This window comes from Ostrinia furnacalis, unplaced genomic scaffold (assembly GCF_004193835.3).
Source record: "Ostrinia furnacalis isolate ACB-3 unplaced genomic scaffold, ASM419383v2 OfSCF0694, whole genome shotgun sequence".
Classification (NCBI taxonomy): Eukaryota; Metazoa; Arthropoda; class Insecta; order Lepidoptera; family Crambidae; genus Ostrinia; species Ostrinia furnacalis.
Genome location: NW_021130933.1, coordinates 1,049,199 through 1,062,677, shown reverse-complemented (window position 1 = coordinate 1,062,677; position 13,479 = coordinate 1,049,199). Strand labels below are relative to the sequence as shown.

The 13,479-nt window shown below is 38.6% G+C and overlaps 1 protein-coding gene across 1 annotated transcript in view; it reads left to right on the top strand.

Moving 5' to 3' along the window:
- The window catches only part of Dhc36C (Dynein heavy chain at 36C), a 36,873-nt gene that overhangs the window by 5,514 nt on the left and 17,880 nt on the right, over positions 1-13,479 (top strand). Inside the window, exons 15-39 of the mRNA XM_028299985.1 lie at positions 362-646; positions 736-858; positions 939-1,092; positions 1,342-1,568; positions 1,782-1,926; positions 2,003-2,131; positions 2,216-2,378; positions 2,476-2,591; positions 2,679-2,838; positions 2,921-3,057; positions 3,143-3,373; positions 3,469-3,634; positions 3,722-3,867; positions 3,957-4,082; positions 4,175-4,297; positions 5,947-6,107; positions 6,198-6,369; positions 6,555-6,737; positions 6,827-6,958; positions 7,037-7,150; positions 7,222-7,329; positions 7,413-7,610; positions 8,428-8,551; positions 9,710-9,885; positions 13,299-13,450. Of these exons, the coding sequence (XP_028155786.1) occupies positions 362-646; positions 736-858; positions 939-1,092; positions 1,342-1,568; positions 1,782-1,926; positions 2,003-2,131; positions 2,216-2,378; positions 2,476-2,591; positions 2,679-2,838; positions 2,921-3,057; positions 3,143-3,373; positions 3,469-3,634; positions 3,722-3,867; positions 3,957-4,082; positions 4,175-4,297; positions 5,947-6,107; positions 6,198-6,369; positions 6,555-6,737; positions 6,827-6,958; positions 7,037-7,150; positions 7,222-7,329; positions 7,413-7,610; positions 8,428-8,551; positions 9,710-9,885; positions 13,299-13,450 (3,951 nt within the window). The remainder of the gene's footprint in view (positions 1-361; positions 647-735; positions 859-938; positions 1,093-1,341; positions 1,569-1,781; positions 1,927-2,002; positions 2,132-2,215; positions 2,379-2,475; positions 2,592-2,678; positions 2,839-2,920; positions 3,058-3,142; positions 3,374-3,468; positions 3,635-3,721; positions 3,868-3,956; positions 4,083-4,174; positions 4,298-5,946; positions 6,108-6,197; positions 6,370-6,554; positions 6,738-6,826; positions 6,959-7,036; positions 7,151-7,221; positions 7,330-7,412; positions 7,611-8,427; positions 8,552-9,709; positions 9,886-13,298; positions 13,451-13,479) is intronic.

Genomic DNA, 13,479 nt, shown 5'->3' with positions numbered 1-13,479 from the left:
ATAGATATAGTAGTCTTTTTCCTTGTCTCTTCGTTTCAGCCAAATGACGTCCACTGCTGGACAAAGGCCTCCCCCAAGGTTTTCCACAATGAACGGTCCTGCGCTGCCCGCATCCAGGCTCTTCCCGCGACCTTTACCAGATCGTCGGTCCACCTAGTAGGAGGCCTGCCCACGCTACGTTTTCCAGCCCGTGGTCGCCACTCGAGAACTTTCCTGCCCCAGCGGCCATCGTCTCTACGAGCTATGTGCCCCGTCCACTGCCACTTGATTTTAGCAATTCTAGCAATCCTTGTCTCTTAATTTTTTATTATAATTGTGAGATAAATGCTAAGAAAAATCATGTAATTTCTTGTAATCCCAGGGAAAAAATGGATGAATTCAAGACGAACATGCCGATTATCCAAACTTTGGGCAACCCTGGCATGAAAGCTCGTCATTGGGAGAAGATTTCAGAGATCGTTGGCTTCCCGATTATTGTTGATGACGAGTTATCTCTCGCTAAAGTTATCGATTTCAATCTCGTTGACTACATCGAAAAGTTCGAGAGCATATCCGAGGCGGCCACCAAGGAAAACAACCTCGAGAAGGCGTTGGACAAGATGATGAAGGAATGGGCCGATCTCAGATTCGAGATTTTGCCTTACAAGTTAGTATTTTGAGATTTTACTCCCACTAAAAATTATTAAAACAATTTAAAAACATTATTTACTCATTTTTCTAATTACTTATTAACAGGGACACTGGAAGCTACATCTTGTCAAGTGTCGATGAAATTCAACTTTTGTTGGACGACCATATCGTAAAGACACAGACTATGAAGAATTCGCCTTACATAAAACCATTCGAAGATGTTATTTAGTAAGTAAAAAAACTTTATAATTATTAGAAGTTATCTTCAGAATAGGTACTTGATTAAATACGCATAATTAATATTTTAGCGATTGGGAAGGCAAACTTATCCTCTTGCAAGAGATCTTAGATGAGTGGCTGAAAGTACAGGCCACATGGATGTATCTGGAGCCTATCTTCTCGTCTCCAGATATCCAACAGCAAATCCCAGAGGAGGGCCGAAGATTCAGTGCTGTTGACAAGGTATTATAAGATTAAAGGTAAATTATGTAGTTTAACCCTAGAGGTATAAAATTTGGTAGAACAGATATTGGACCTTATTACAAAACGTTAAACGCGCTCTGAACACTTGTGAAACGTCTTAAACAAGTGTTAAATGCGCGTTTAACTTTTTTTGTAATAACACTGATTATATTTAATGCGCTCAATTCCCTGTCATTGTAACCGTCAGCTCTACAATCCAATTCAGAAAGAAAAATATGAAATCTTTAGATGTGGCGTGAGATCATGAAGGCCGCGTTCACCGAGCCACGGGTACTAGACGTAATCATGATAGAAAAGATGCTGGACCGTCTACGCAAGTCCAACAACCTGCTGGAGATGGTACAGCGAGGCTTGAACGCGTACTTGGAGAAGAAGCGCCTCTACTTCCCTCGCTTCTTCTTCCTGTCCAACGACGAGCTGCTTGAGATCTTATCTGAGACCAAGGACCCAATGCGGTGAGATTTCTTTTACATTTATAAAAAGTATTTTAACCATATGTCTTTAACATTTTTTTTAACCAATCCCACTACAATCCGACTCCACAGTCAGGTAATCATTGAGTATTAAATATTTCCATAGAAAGACCATAGAAAGCAAATAAAATTGGCAAGTAAATACAAATAGGGAGTAAATCGATAGTAGGTATTAAAATGTCTTTGTTCGTGCAGTGTCCAACCTCATCTCAAGAAGTGTTTCGAGGGTATTGCGAAGCTGACTTTCACCGAAGACATGGTGGTGACGCACATGAGGTCCTCAGAAGGAGAAATTGTACTCCTCACGATGACAATCAACACTGCAGCTGCCAGAGGACAGGTTTATAGATGCGTCTGAACTTTCTTTGTAGATTTTGGTTTACTATCCTAGTGGAATATATAATTTATGCACTCAGGTGGAGAAATGGTTGCTAGAATTGGAGATAGCAATGAAAGCGTCTGTTCATTACGTGATGGCGCTATCATACGACGATTACTCGGAAAGACCACGAGAGGATTGGGTGCTGGTCTGGCCCGGACAAGTGGTATATTTTACCGAATTCCCTTTCTTCGCCAAAATTCCATATTTTTCCGACATAGGCTAAACATTGAATTTTTTGGTTATTCAGGTGCAATGTATTGCCATGACCTTTTGGACTTCAGAAGTCACAGAAGCGATTCATATCAATATTCCAGCAATGAGAGCTTATTGGGACAAGTGCAATTTTCAAATCTCCAAGATCGTCAACTTGGTGCGAGGAGAGCTTAGCTTGCAGAACAGAATCACATTGGGTAAGTGGGATATAACACCAATACATTCCCTTCTAGTACCTACATAGAAGTAGCTCCAAGTAGTACTTATAAAACTATTTCTTTTATTTTTTATTAGGTGCTTTGGTAGTACTTGATGTCCACGCAAGAGACGTGCTTATGTTGTTGATAGAGTGCGGCGTGCAGCAGGATAATGACTTCAACTGGCTTTCTCAAATTCGATACTATTGGGAGGTTAGTCTTTCATATTATTATTTTCCTAACTATTGTCTTACATAAATAGGTTAAATGCTACCATAGTTAACCAATATCTTGTAACAGGAACAAGAGGAAGACCAAACCATGCAATGTGCGACCCGCATGATTAACTCTCAATTGATGTACGGGTACGAGTACCTGGGTAATGCAGGACGCCTGGTGGTAACGCCGCTAACTGATAGGTGCTTCAGGACACTCTTTGGTGCCTTGCATCTGAATTTAGGTAACATTATAAAACTAATTTCGAGAATTTCATCTAACTATAGATGTAAGGGAAAAGTTTTCCTCATTATCATGGTTTGTAGGTGGCGCCCCTGAGGGTCCCGCTGGCACTGGTAAGACTGAAACTACGAAAGATTTGGCGAAGGCAGTGGCTAAGCAGTGCGTGGTGTTCAACTGCTCTGACGGGCTTGATTACATTGCCCTAGGAAAGTTCTTCAAGGTAAGTACCCATAGTATTGTTTTGATGGATAGGAAATCAAGATTAATTTAATATTTATTGGTTTATGATATTTATTTAACTTTAGGGTCTAGCGTCTTGTGGTGCCTGGTCCTGCTTCGACGAGTTCAACAGAATCGACTTGGAAGTGTTGTCCGTGGTGGCCCAACAGATCTTGTCCATCCAGCGCGGTATCAACTCTGGTGCCACTGAGCTGCTCTTTGAAGGAACCTTACTACAGCTGGACAAGTCTTGTGCGGTCTTCATCACAATGAATCCTGGTTATGCAGGACGATCTGAATTACCCGACAATCTAAAGGTATCCAGGTGTAATTGTTACAAAAACCATATCCAGATTTCTTTAATGAATTTTTCTTAATGGAGCTCCGGATTTACATTACTATTTGGTTGCAGGCGTTGTTCCGTTCCGTGGCCATGATGGTGCCAGACTACGTCCTTATTTCTGAGATCGAATTGTACGCGTTTGGATACCTGAACGCGAAACCGCTTGCAGTGAAGATTGTGGCCACCTACAGGCTTTGTTCAGAACAACTGTCTTCGCAGAGTCACTACGATTACGGTATTTACGAGACTCTGACTTGAAATATATTGAAAAAAAAAATTTGTGCTTTACTAATTCATAAAATGCTGCTTGGATATTCTCTAGGTATGCGAGCTGTAAAGTCGGTGTTGAGAGCAGCAGGTGCTCTTAAGTTACGCTACCCTGATGAAGTTGAAGATGTTATTCTGTTGCGTTCTATCAAAGACGTTAACTTGCCCAAGTTCCTTGAACATGACGTGCCTTTGTTTATGGTAAGTATAAAGAAATAGGTAGGTACTTATGAAGTTCAGTGTTTCTCTATAGAGGCTCATGACTGATATAAAATCTTGATCCTTCACAGGGTATCATTGGCGACTTGTTCCCTGGCCTTCCATTGCCATTGGCTGGACTCCCACATTTAGTGTCTTGTCTCAAAGAGGTTTGTGTGCCTCTGAACTTACAAGCCAACGAATTCTTTATTGAAAAGGTAGGTGAATTTCCTCTGCATGATTGTTTAACATAAAATTAGCCATCCTTGTGTTGTTGTTTCTTCTTTATTTATACAGTTGTTCTCCAAAGGTGCTGCAATTGTACGAGATGATCCTCGTAAGACATGGGCTTATGTTAGTCGGATTCCCGTTTTCTGGAAAGACAAAGTGCTATCACGCACTTGGTGCTGCACTAGGAGCAGTGCACGATAAGGTACATAACATGAAGCTAGAGTAGGTAGTTTTATCCCTTATTTTCCTGTGTACCCTTGGCTGTTCCCTTGATGGTACAGTGGAAAATAAATTTTAACCGCTGTACCCTTGGCCGTAAAACCCAACCAATTTAAATTGTACACGTGACCAAGAGGACTAGCTTTTCTTGAATTTGGCCAAAAAACAAAAACAAATGAACATCGATCAAAACAAATGAAGTAACATGGACGTAGATAAAAGTAAAACCTAATTATAATTAATTAAGTACATATAATAAAGACAATATTACGCCATTTTCCTGTACCAATTCTGAAATGTCAAAATTGTAGTACTGTCGACCGTCATGTAATAAAACAAAACCGCCATTCCTCTCAATAAAACAAGGTATATCATCGTCAATGCAATTAGCTTCCATGATAAAATTCACAAAAAATATTGTAAAATCAGTTATGAAATAACATTCACAGGGACAATTGGGCAGAAGAATAATTCAAGATATCATATTTCTTTTTCAGAATAATAAAATTAGCCAAGTGCGTGTCGTGCCACGTGCAATGTAGGGTTCCGTAGTTGTCCGTCGTTAAAACAATATATTTCAGAAAAACCAAGCAATTACTTCATCTAGTCACTTTTAATATTTTCTTCTAAGGAATTTTCACTAGTTAAGAAATTTTATAATACATGAGTTAAATGACTATTACTATAAAAAGAAACGGTAACATTAAATAAGTTCAATATCAATCCTAAAATAGGTACGGGATTACACTTAAAATGGAAAACTATAGTATCAATCTCATTAAACATAGGTAAATATTAAATCTCATTAAATATGGGCAACTAAAAAGTATCATCGAACTCCTAACTTGCGAAGTTTGACCTTTCATCATCAGCTCACCTAAAAAATCTGAAGTAATACAACTGTATGTACATACGTACCTAAAATATTTAAAGAATTATTCTTCAACTCCTAACCGTTAAGGAGTTTTACCTTCCATCATCACCTCATCAACTTTAGATGATGACTACCAGATGCATATACTTAAATATCTTTAGAATAAATATTAAAAACGATATACATGCCTATAAAATTTAAAGGTTGTCCTAGATTTCCCTAGGATCCCATCATCAGATCCTGACTTGGTGACAATGGGACCACCACAGAAGTGTACCCTATCGAACAAAAAAAAGAATTTTGAAAATCGGTTCACAATTGACGGAGTAATCGGTGAACATAAATAGAAAAAAAAACATTACATACAGCCGAACATATTATAATCTCCTCCTTTTTTTAAGTCGGTTAAAAATGGCGTAATATTGTCTTTATTCTATGTACTAAATTAATTATAATGTACTTAATTAATTATAATTAGGTTTTACTTTTATCTACATCCAATACATCCACATGTTACTTCATTTGTTTTTTTCGATGTTCATTTTTTTGTTTTTGTTTTTTGGCCAAATTCAAGAAAAGCTAGTCCTCTTGGTCACGTGTACAATTTAAGTTGGTTGGGTTTTACGGCCAAGGGTACAGCCGTTAAAATTTATTTTCCACTGTACCATCAAGGGAACAGCCAAGGGTACACAGGAAAATAAGGGAGTTTTATTGCTTTTGAAATGTGTGTGTATTTAAAATTTTGACCGTAAATTCAGAAACTTATGGACGAAAATCATGTGGAGTGGACGGTAATAAATCCGAAATCCATCACTATGGGTCAGTTGTACGGGCAGTTTGACCCCGTCTCCCACGAGTGGTCTGATGGCATCCTCGCCGTCAGCTACAGGGCATTCGCTGTCTCTACTAATGACAACAGGTAAGTACCTTTGTCTTATTAATTTGACAGAGTTAATAGGAATCTTGCATTTTTGTATGTCTCATGCATGAATCCCATTTATTTCAATAGGAAATGGCTTGTATTTGATGGGCCAGTAGATGCCATCTGGATCGAGAACCTTAATACTGTACTGGATGACAACAAGAAACTGTGTCTAATGAGTGGTGAGATCATTCAGCTGGCTCCTACAACTAATTTGGTGTTCGAACCCATGGATCTTGAAGCAGCGTCGCCTGCTACGGTAACATATTACACTTTACCATTCAGTTAATAATAACAATCAAAGTATTGGCTTGACTATAAATTACATTTATGTATTGCAGACCCACACTATTATTTCTTTATTGAAAATGTAACCTTACCGTTTGAAGTAAACTTACAGGCACTTCGTTGTCTGCTAGTTCCTTGATCAATGAAATATTGCAGGTATCTCGATGTGGTATGATTTACATGGAGCCTAAAGGTCTTGGGTGGAAGTGTCTGTTAGAATCGTGGCTAAACACTCTACCGCCAACACTCCACAGTGTCAATCGCAACCTTATTAGGACTCTGTTCAATCGATTCATGTCACCTCTACTATGGCTAGTGGAATATTCAGGAAAAACAAAGGTACTCGCATAAATAATTTCGGTATGGTAGGCTATGTAACATTACTTATTTATCTCAATATAAATTGTATTTATTATAAAATGTTTCAGCAAATGTACGTAACATCACGCAGTAACTTGGTGGTAGCTTGCATGCGGCTTTACGATACATTCATGGATGATTTTTACGATGAGAAATACGTAGAGCAAATTTCCGACTTGGATATCAGAGCTCAACTAGAGGTTAGCATACTCATCATATTTGTTATTTATTCTAAATGTTACGTTCTTATATCTTTGCGAGTCCGATTTACCTTACAGGGTGTATTTTTCTTCTCCTGCATTTGGTCAATTGGAGCGACTCTAGAAGCAGACAGCAGGCCGAAATTTGACATGATGTTCAGAGGACTGCTGGAGAAAGAATTTCCAGAGAAGGTTAGTCCTCTTAGATTCAAGTTTTTTTCTTGTGGTTAAACTACTTGTCTAACAATATTTTATATTTTTAGGTCATAGAAGTTCTAGGTTATCCAAGAGAAATAGGAAAACCAGAGAAACAGTATATCTTTTCTATTCCTAAAGAAGGAATGGTTTACGATTATCGATTCATCAAAGAGGTATACGATATGCATAGTGCATACCTATAAAATTATATTTGTTGAAACTTATTATCCATTCTATTAACCACTATACATTCTAGGGTAAAGGTAAATGGAAACCATGGTACGACGATGTGGTATCAGCTCCGCCCATCAGTAGAGATACCCCGCCCAATCAGATATTGGTGACGACTCTAGACAGCGTAAGATACCTTGCGCTTTTTAAGTTGCTGGTCACCCATCACAAGGCTGTCATGATGGTTGGCCCTACTGGCACGGGAAAATCCTCGTACATTATTGTGAGCTGCCTTTTATTATATTATTATACTGTACTTCCTTATGTTTGATTTAATTTTATGTTCATAAACCTATAAACATCATTGTTTGCAGTTACCTACTCATATAATAATATATCGTACTTATACAGAGTGATTTTGTAATCAGTTTCAAATTTTTTTCAATAAGCTCTATAGAACAATTTTGCAATACAACTTACCTTAATTATTTTTAATCGTAGTATTTTTCACGAAAAAAAAATTAACAATCTGATTCGCCCATATCTTAATTTTAAAGGTTAAAGCTTATTTTCGCGTACCATTATGTCTATTGGCCACAGAAATAGAGCGCTATAAGGAACTGCACATCGAACGTCTGACTCATCACCCCAATCCACTCGCCTATGGATTACTGGAGAATAACAACAACGTGGTTAGAAGGCTAAAACGAAACCACGTAATTTAAGAGACAGCTTTGGCATAGGCCAGCTGCTCTATAACTATAAAAAGACACTCAACTTGTATTTATTCTCAAATATATAGCCACACCCTGTATATAAATCAATAATAAAACTGATTATAGTCTGACAGTGGCGACTGATAGCAGAAATCATCAACACATAAAAATGACTATTAAGCTTTGTAGTTAACGTACTTTGTGTGTACGTATTTTTCTATGAACGAAGCAAATTATCCACGTGTGCCAATTTTTATAAATAATTAAATATGAGAAAATAAGATCTTTTACGTAAATCAATTTATGTTATTGATAAGTCGATCCTAAAAATTTGGATATTGATAACAAAGTTACCCTGTATAAGTGATGTTCGTAATATTTTAGGATTACTTAGTCAAGAGAGTAGATACCAAAGTGTACAAGGCTTTGATCATGGCGTTCTCAGCTCAAACAAACTGTAACCAAACCCAAGACATCATCATGGGAAAACTTGACAAAAGACGAAAAGGTAATCTGCCTTTCTATAATCCTACTTATCTTACTTTCTACTAATCCTACTATCCTACTAATATTATAAATGCGAAAGTAACTCTGTCTGTCTGTCTGTCTTGCTTTCACGCCTAAACCACTGAACCGATTTTGATGAAATTTGGCATAAAGATAGTTTGAGTCCCGGGAAAGAACATAGGATAGTTTTATCCCGGTTTTTGAAACAGGGACGCGAAATAAAGTTTTTCTGTGACAGACAAAATTTCACGCGAGCAAAGCCGCGAGCGGAAAGCTAGTAAACAATACGGCGTTTACCCGTGGTCCCCCCAACATGTCCCCCTGGTGGGTCCACGGGTAATTTTTTTTACCCGTTGTCCCACCGTTCTGAACAGTTTTTGCCAGTGGGTCTACGGGTAATTTATTTTAACCATAGTCCCACCGCACAGTGGTAAACGTTGCATGTCACCTAGGTATAATTATAAAAAAATCTCTAATTATTAATTAACCATAGATTTATAAGACTTATTCTTAAGTTCATACATATTTATTTGAGAATAAAGGATACATCGAAATTAATAATTGCAAGAACATTTTTTATATCTTCACATCACACAATGTGGGTTAAAGTCACTCATACTCGGCGTTTGATATTTCATGCCAGACATCAGTCCACTTATACAATGTGTCTCCGGGCTTGTAGTGATCAAACTTTAAGTGCATAATCTATGGACAATTTTATCGATGAAAATATACTTTTATACTTCTTTTTAAGTTATTTTCCAACACAAGAAAAACCAGGTCGTTAAGGTATGTTTTATTTGGTTACTATGGAAACCGCTGGGAAGGGGTATCTTTGTTCAACAATTACGTCGAAACTAATAAACGTAGACTAATAAATTTACATTCGTTTTGTAGAATAGCTCAAATCCTAATAATACAATGCTAATAAAACATAAAGAATATGAGGTGACATGCAACGTTTACCACTGTGCGGTGGGACTATGGTTAAAATAAATTACCCGTAGACCCACTGGCAAAAACTGTTCAGAACGGTGGGACAACGGGTAAAAAAAATTACCCGTGGACCCACCAGGGGGACATGTTGGGGGGACCACGGGTAAACGCCGAAACAATAAACATAAATACTGGACTGCAAAATTTAATTAAACTTTTTAAGGTGTATTCGGGCCACCGATTGGATGCTACAGCGTGGTTTTTGTGGATGATGTAAGCATGCCACAAGCAGAGACGTATGGTGCTCAGCCACCAATAGAAGTGCTGAGGCAAGGAATCGATCTTGGACTGTGGTATGATAGGAAGATTAACGTCGCTATGCATCTAATTGATGTGCAGGTATTATTTTTTCATTACCATGTGTTGCGACCGCACACAGCACAGCCTTGTGATCGTCAGAATGGCGGGTGTATGATCACAGAAATTAATAAAATAAATATGATTAACAGCGGCCGCCCGCGACTTCGTACGCGTGGATCAGATTTTTTCACACAAATGATTTTTCCCGCTTACTCCAGTTCCCGTGGGCATTTTGCAATATCCTGTTGTAACTAAGCTTTAAGTTTACTAAGGTACCTGCATGCTAAATTTCAAGCGTCTAACTTAAGCGGTTTAGATTTTTCATACAAAAGGATTTTCCCGCTAATTCCCGTCCCGTGGGAATTTCGATAATTCCTTTCTTAGTGCACCTCTACGGTACCTAAGCTACCTTGGTGTACCTTTAGTTATTTATTTTGTACTTCCATAAGACGGGAACAATTCTTCTTCTTCTTCTCAGTCGGTACACTCTTGTCAGAGTGGTCGTGGTCATCATTTTGAATCACTATTCAGNGCCCTTTCCTTTTACAAAACCCGCCTGCTCAGGAGCGATTTCTTTCGAAAGGAAGGCCTTAAGGTGCTCATTCAGAATGTGTAGCAGTATTTTACTCGCGTGGGATATTAGAGCAAAATGAGTCTATAATTACCGGGAACGGGAATTACGGGAACAATTACGATTGCAAAATGAGCCGCCAACCTGATATCAGGTTGGCGGGTGTATGCTGAAATTGGACGAGCAGGTAAGTTAGGGTTTTCTAATATTTATCATTATTTAGTACCTACCTGAGATGTACTTCACAAATATATTAAGACGAACCAAATGCGATGAATAATTAACGAGAAAATCGATACGAAAAATTTGATGTCCACCATTTTTTTGATGGCCATCATTTTTTATAAGAAGTTAGAAAGTTGATTTATTATTATTATTGGTTTTTGGGCCTTCATTTGCGCCAGCTCGACCAGGTTTGATCTATTGTGACAGCCCTTGTCTTTAGAGTTCACTGCTTAGTCCCGTTGAGGCTATAAATTTCCAGACTCTTTGGAGCGTGATATCTGCTATCTCATCCGGGTGCATGATGTGTCACCCGAGATGGATACCTACTTCTTTTGCTCATAAGCGGGCCGCATGAGCAAAGAACATGCATGGCCGTTTCTTCTTCTGTATGGCAGAATCTCCACAGAGTTTCCTCGGTCATGTTCATGTTTGATTTGTGTTTGTTTAGTTTGCAGTGGCCGGTTAGTATTCTAGTCACTGCACAGGCTTTGTATCTTTTGAACTTTAGCAGTTCCTTAGTTACTTTGTTGCTATATCCCTGAATGAGTGCTTTTGAGTGTTTTTGTCCCGATGTAGACTTCCACCACTCAATAGCCTCTTGTTTGCAGAGGGCGGTTAGTAGCGTGGTGGCTCGTTGTTTGGTAATGCCACAGAACGGTTCTACGCCGATTTGAGGGTTATCGGCTCCATCTCTGGCGAGTTCATCTGCTACTTCGTTTCCTTCTATATTCGAATGTCCTGGTACCCATGTAAGCGTTACTTTGTTGGTATTTCCCAGTGCATTCAGTGTCTCGGTGCATGTTTGCACCAATTTTGACGTGTATTCGAAGGATTTTAAGGCCAACAGTGCTGCTTGGCTGTCTGAGTTGATGTAGATGTGTTGATCCCGGAGCCTCCTTTCCAAGTTTATCTCTGCACATTTGTTTATGGCAAAGACTTCGGCTTGGAAGATTGAGGCTTCAGTCCCCATGTTTAGGCTAACTTTGAGCTTAGGCCTCTCTCTCCGTAGATCCCGCAACTTACATCATTTTCCTTTTTGGATCCATCCGTGTACCAGACGTGACTACTTGAAGACTTAATACGTGAGATAAGCACATAGGGCCGTTTGCTTATCCTCTAGGGATTTTTGTACCTTATCGACCAGATCGAGCAGGGCTGTTTCAGTAGATTTTCCCTTTTGGTATGCATGTTGGTTGATGCTTAGTGGTCTTTTCACTAAGTATTTGGCTCTAATGTGCTGATCTATTATCCTTTCCATGGCCTTCATCAGGAAGGATGTTAGACTTATGGGTCTGAAGGATTTGGGTTGTGAGTAGTCCTTTTTCCCCGTTTTGGGTATAAAACGAACTTTGACCCAATTCCATGGTTCTGGTATAATGCCCCAGGCGTAACTTGCTCTGAATATTTTTACCAGAGGCGGGAGAAGTAAGTTATTACCTTTTTGTAGAAGAGCAGGAAAGATGCCATCTTCTCCCGCTGATTTAAATGGTTTAAACTTTTCCAAAGCCCATCTAATCTGGTTAGGCCTAAAGATATTGGAGGCCTTATTCCAGTCTGAGCATTTAGCCCTATGGAGTTCATCATTCCTTTGGGTATTGCTTTGTGTATTGATTTGGTACGAACCCGGGAAGTGTGAAGACCTAAGGAGATCGAGGGTCTCCATCTCGGTGTTCGTAAATGAGTTATCTGGCTTCTTTAGTAGTCCAAGATAGTTGTTTGGGGTCTTAGCGAGGATTTTGTGAATTATTGCTCCTTTGTGAGTTTGTGCAATTTCTTCACAGAAGCATCGCCAAGAGGCTCTTTTGGCTTTTCTGATTTGTTTGTTATATTCTGTTAGGGCCTTTCCGTACTTGTCCCAGTCGCACGGTTAGGCACGGTTGAATATACGACGTGTGATGGCTCTGAGCTTTTCTAGCTTCTTGTTTCACCACATAAAAAACAAACTTTAAAAGTACTACGGTATGTTTTATCTGTGTCGGTATCAACTTTCTAACTTCTTATAAAAATGGTGGACATCAAATTTTTCGTATCGATTATCTCGTTAAATATTCGTCGCATTTGGTTCGTCTTAATATATTTGTGAGGTACATCTCAGGTACTAAATAATGATAAATATTAGAAAACCCTAACTTACCTGCTCGTCCAATTTCAGCATACACCCGCCAACCTGATATCAGGTTGGCGGCTCATTTTGCAATCGTAATTGTTCCCGTCATGGAAGTACAAAATAAATAACTAAAGGTACACCAAGGTACACCTCAGGTAGTAATTAATCATATTTATTTTATTCATTTTTGTGATCACACACCCGCCATTCTGACGTTCACGCCTCCTTGACCGTGCGACACTGGCCACTAAGAAAAATCTTAATTATTTTTCATCGTGGAATATCGTTACTCTTTTGTTTTTTTTCCTCGCTCACAACTCTCGATTTTCCTCGTCTCGATTTTGTAATTAATTTAATCTCGTTTTTACCCCGAATTTCGATATAGTTAATAACTATATCTAAGAGACCATGACACACACAATACACGCAACTTTAAAGTCTATCGAGCCACTACAACATTAATATCAACTTTTTTTATGGAAACTTAAAAGAATGTAAAAATTAGAAATCAAAGGCGCATTCAGGCCTACTAATTTAAATTATTTTTAGTTTTTCTGCGCTATGGGCAAACCTACTCCCGGAGCTAAACTTGTAACTCCAAGATTTTCAAGACATTTTTCATTCTTCTGTATTGATGAGTTCGATGATGAAACATTGAAAGTAATATTTGGAAGGATCATGTTATGGCATTTAGACACGAGGTAAGTAAAATATAAATATTTCGTCATTT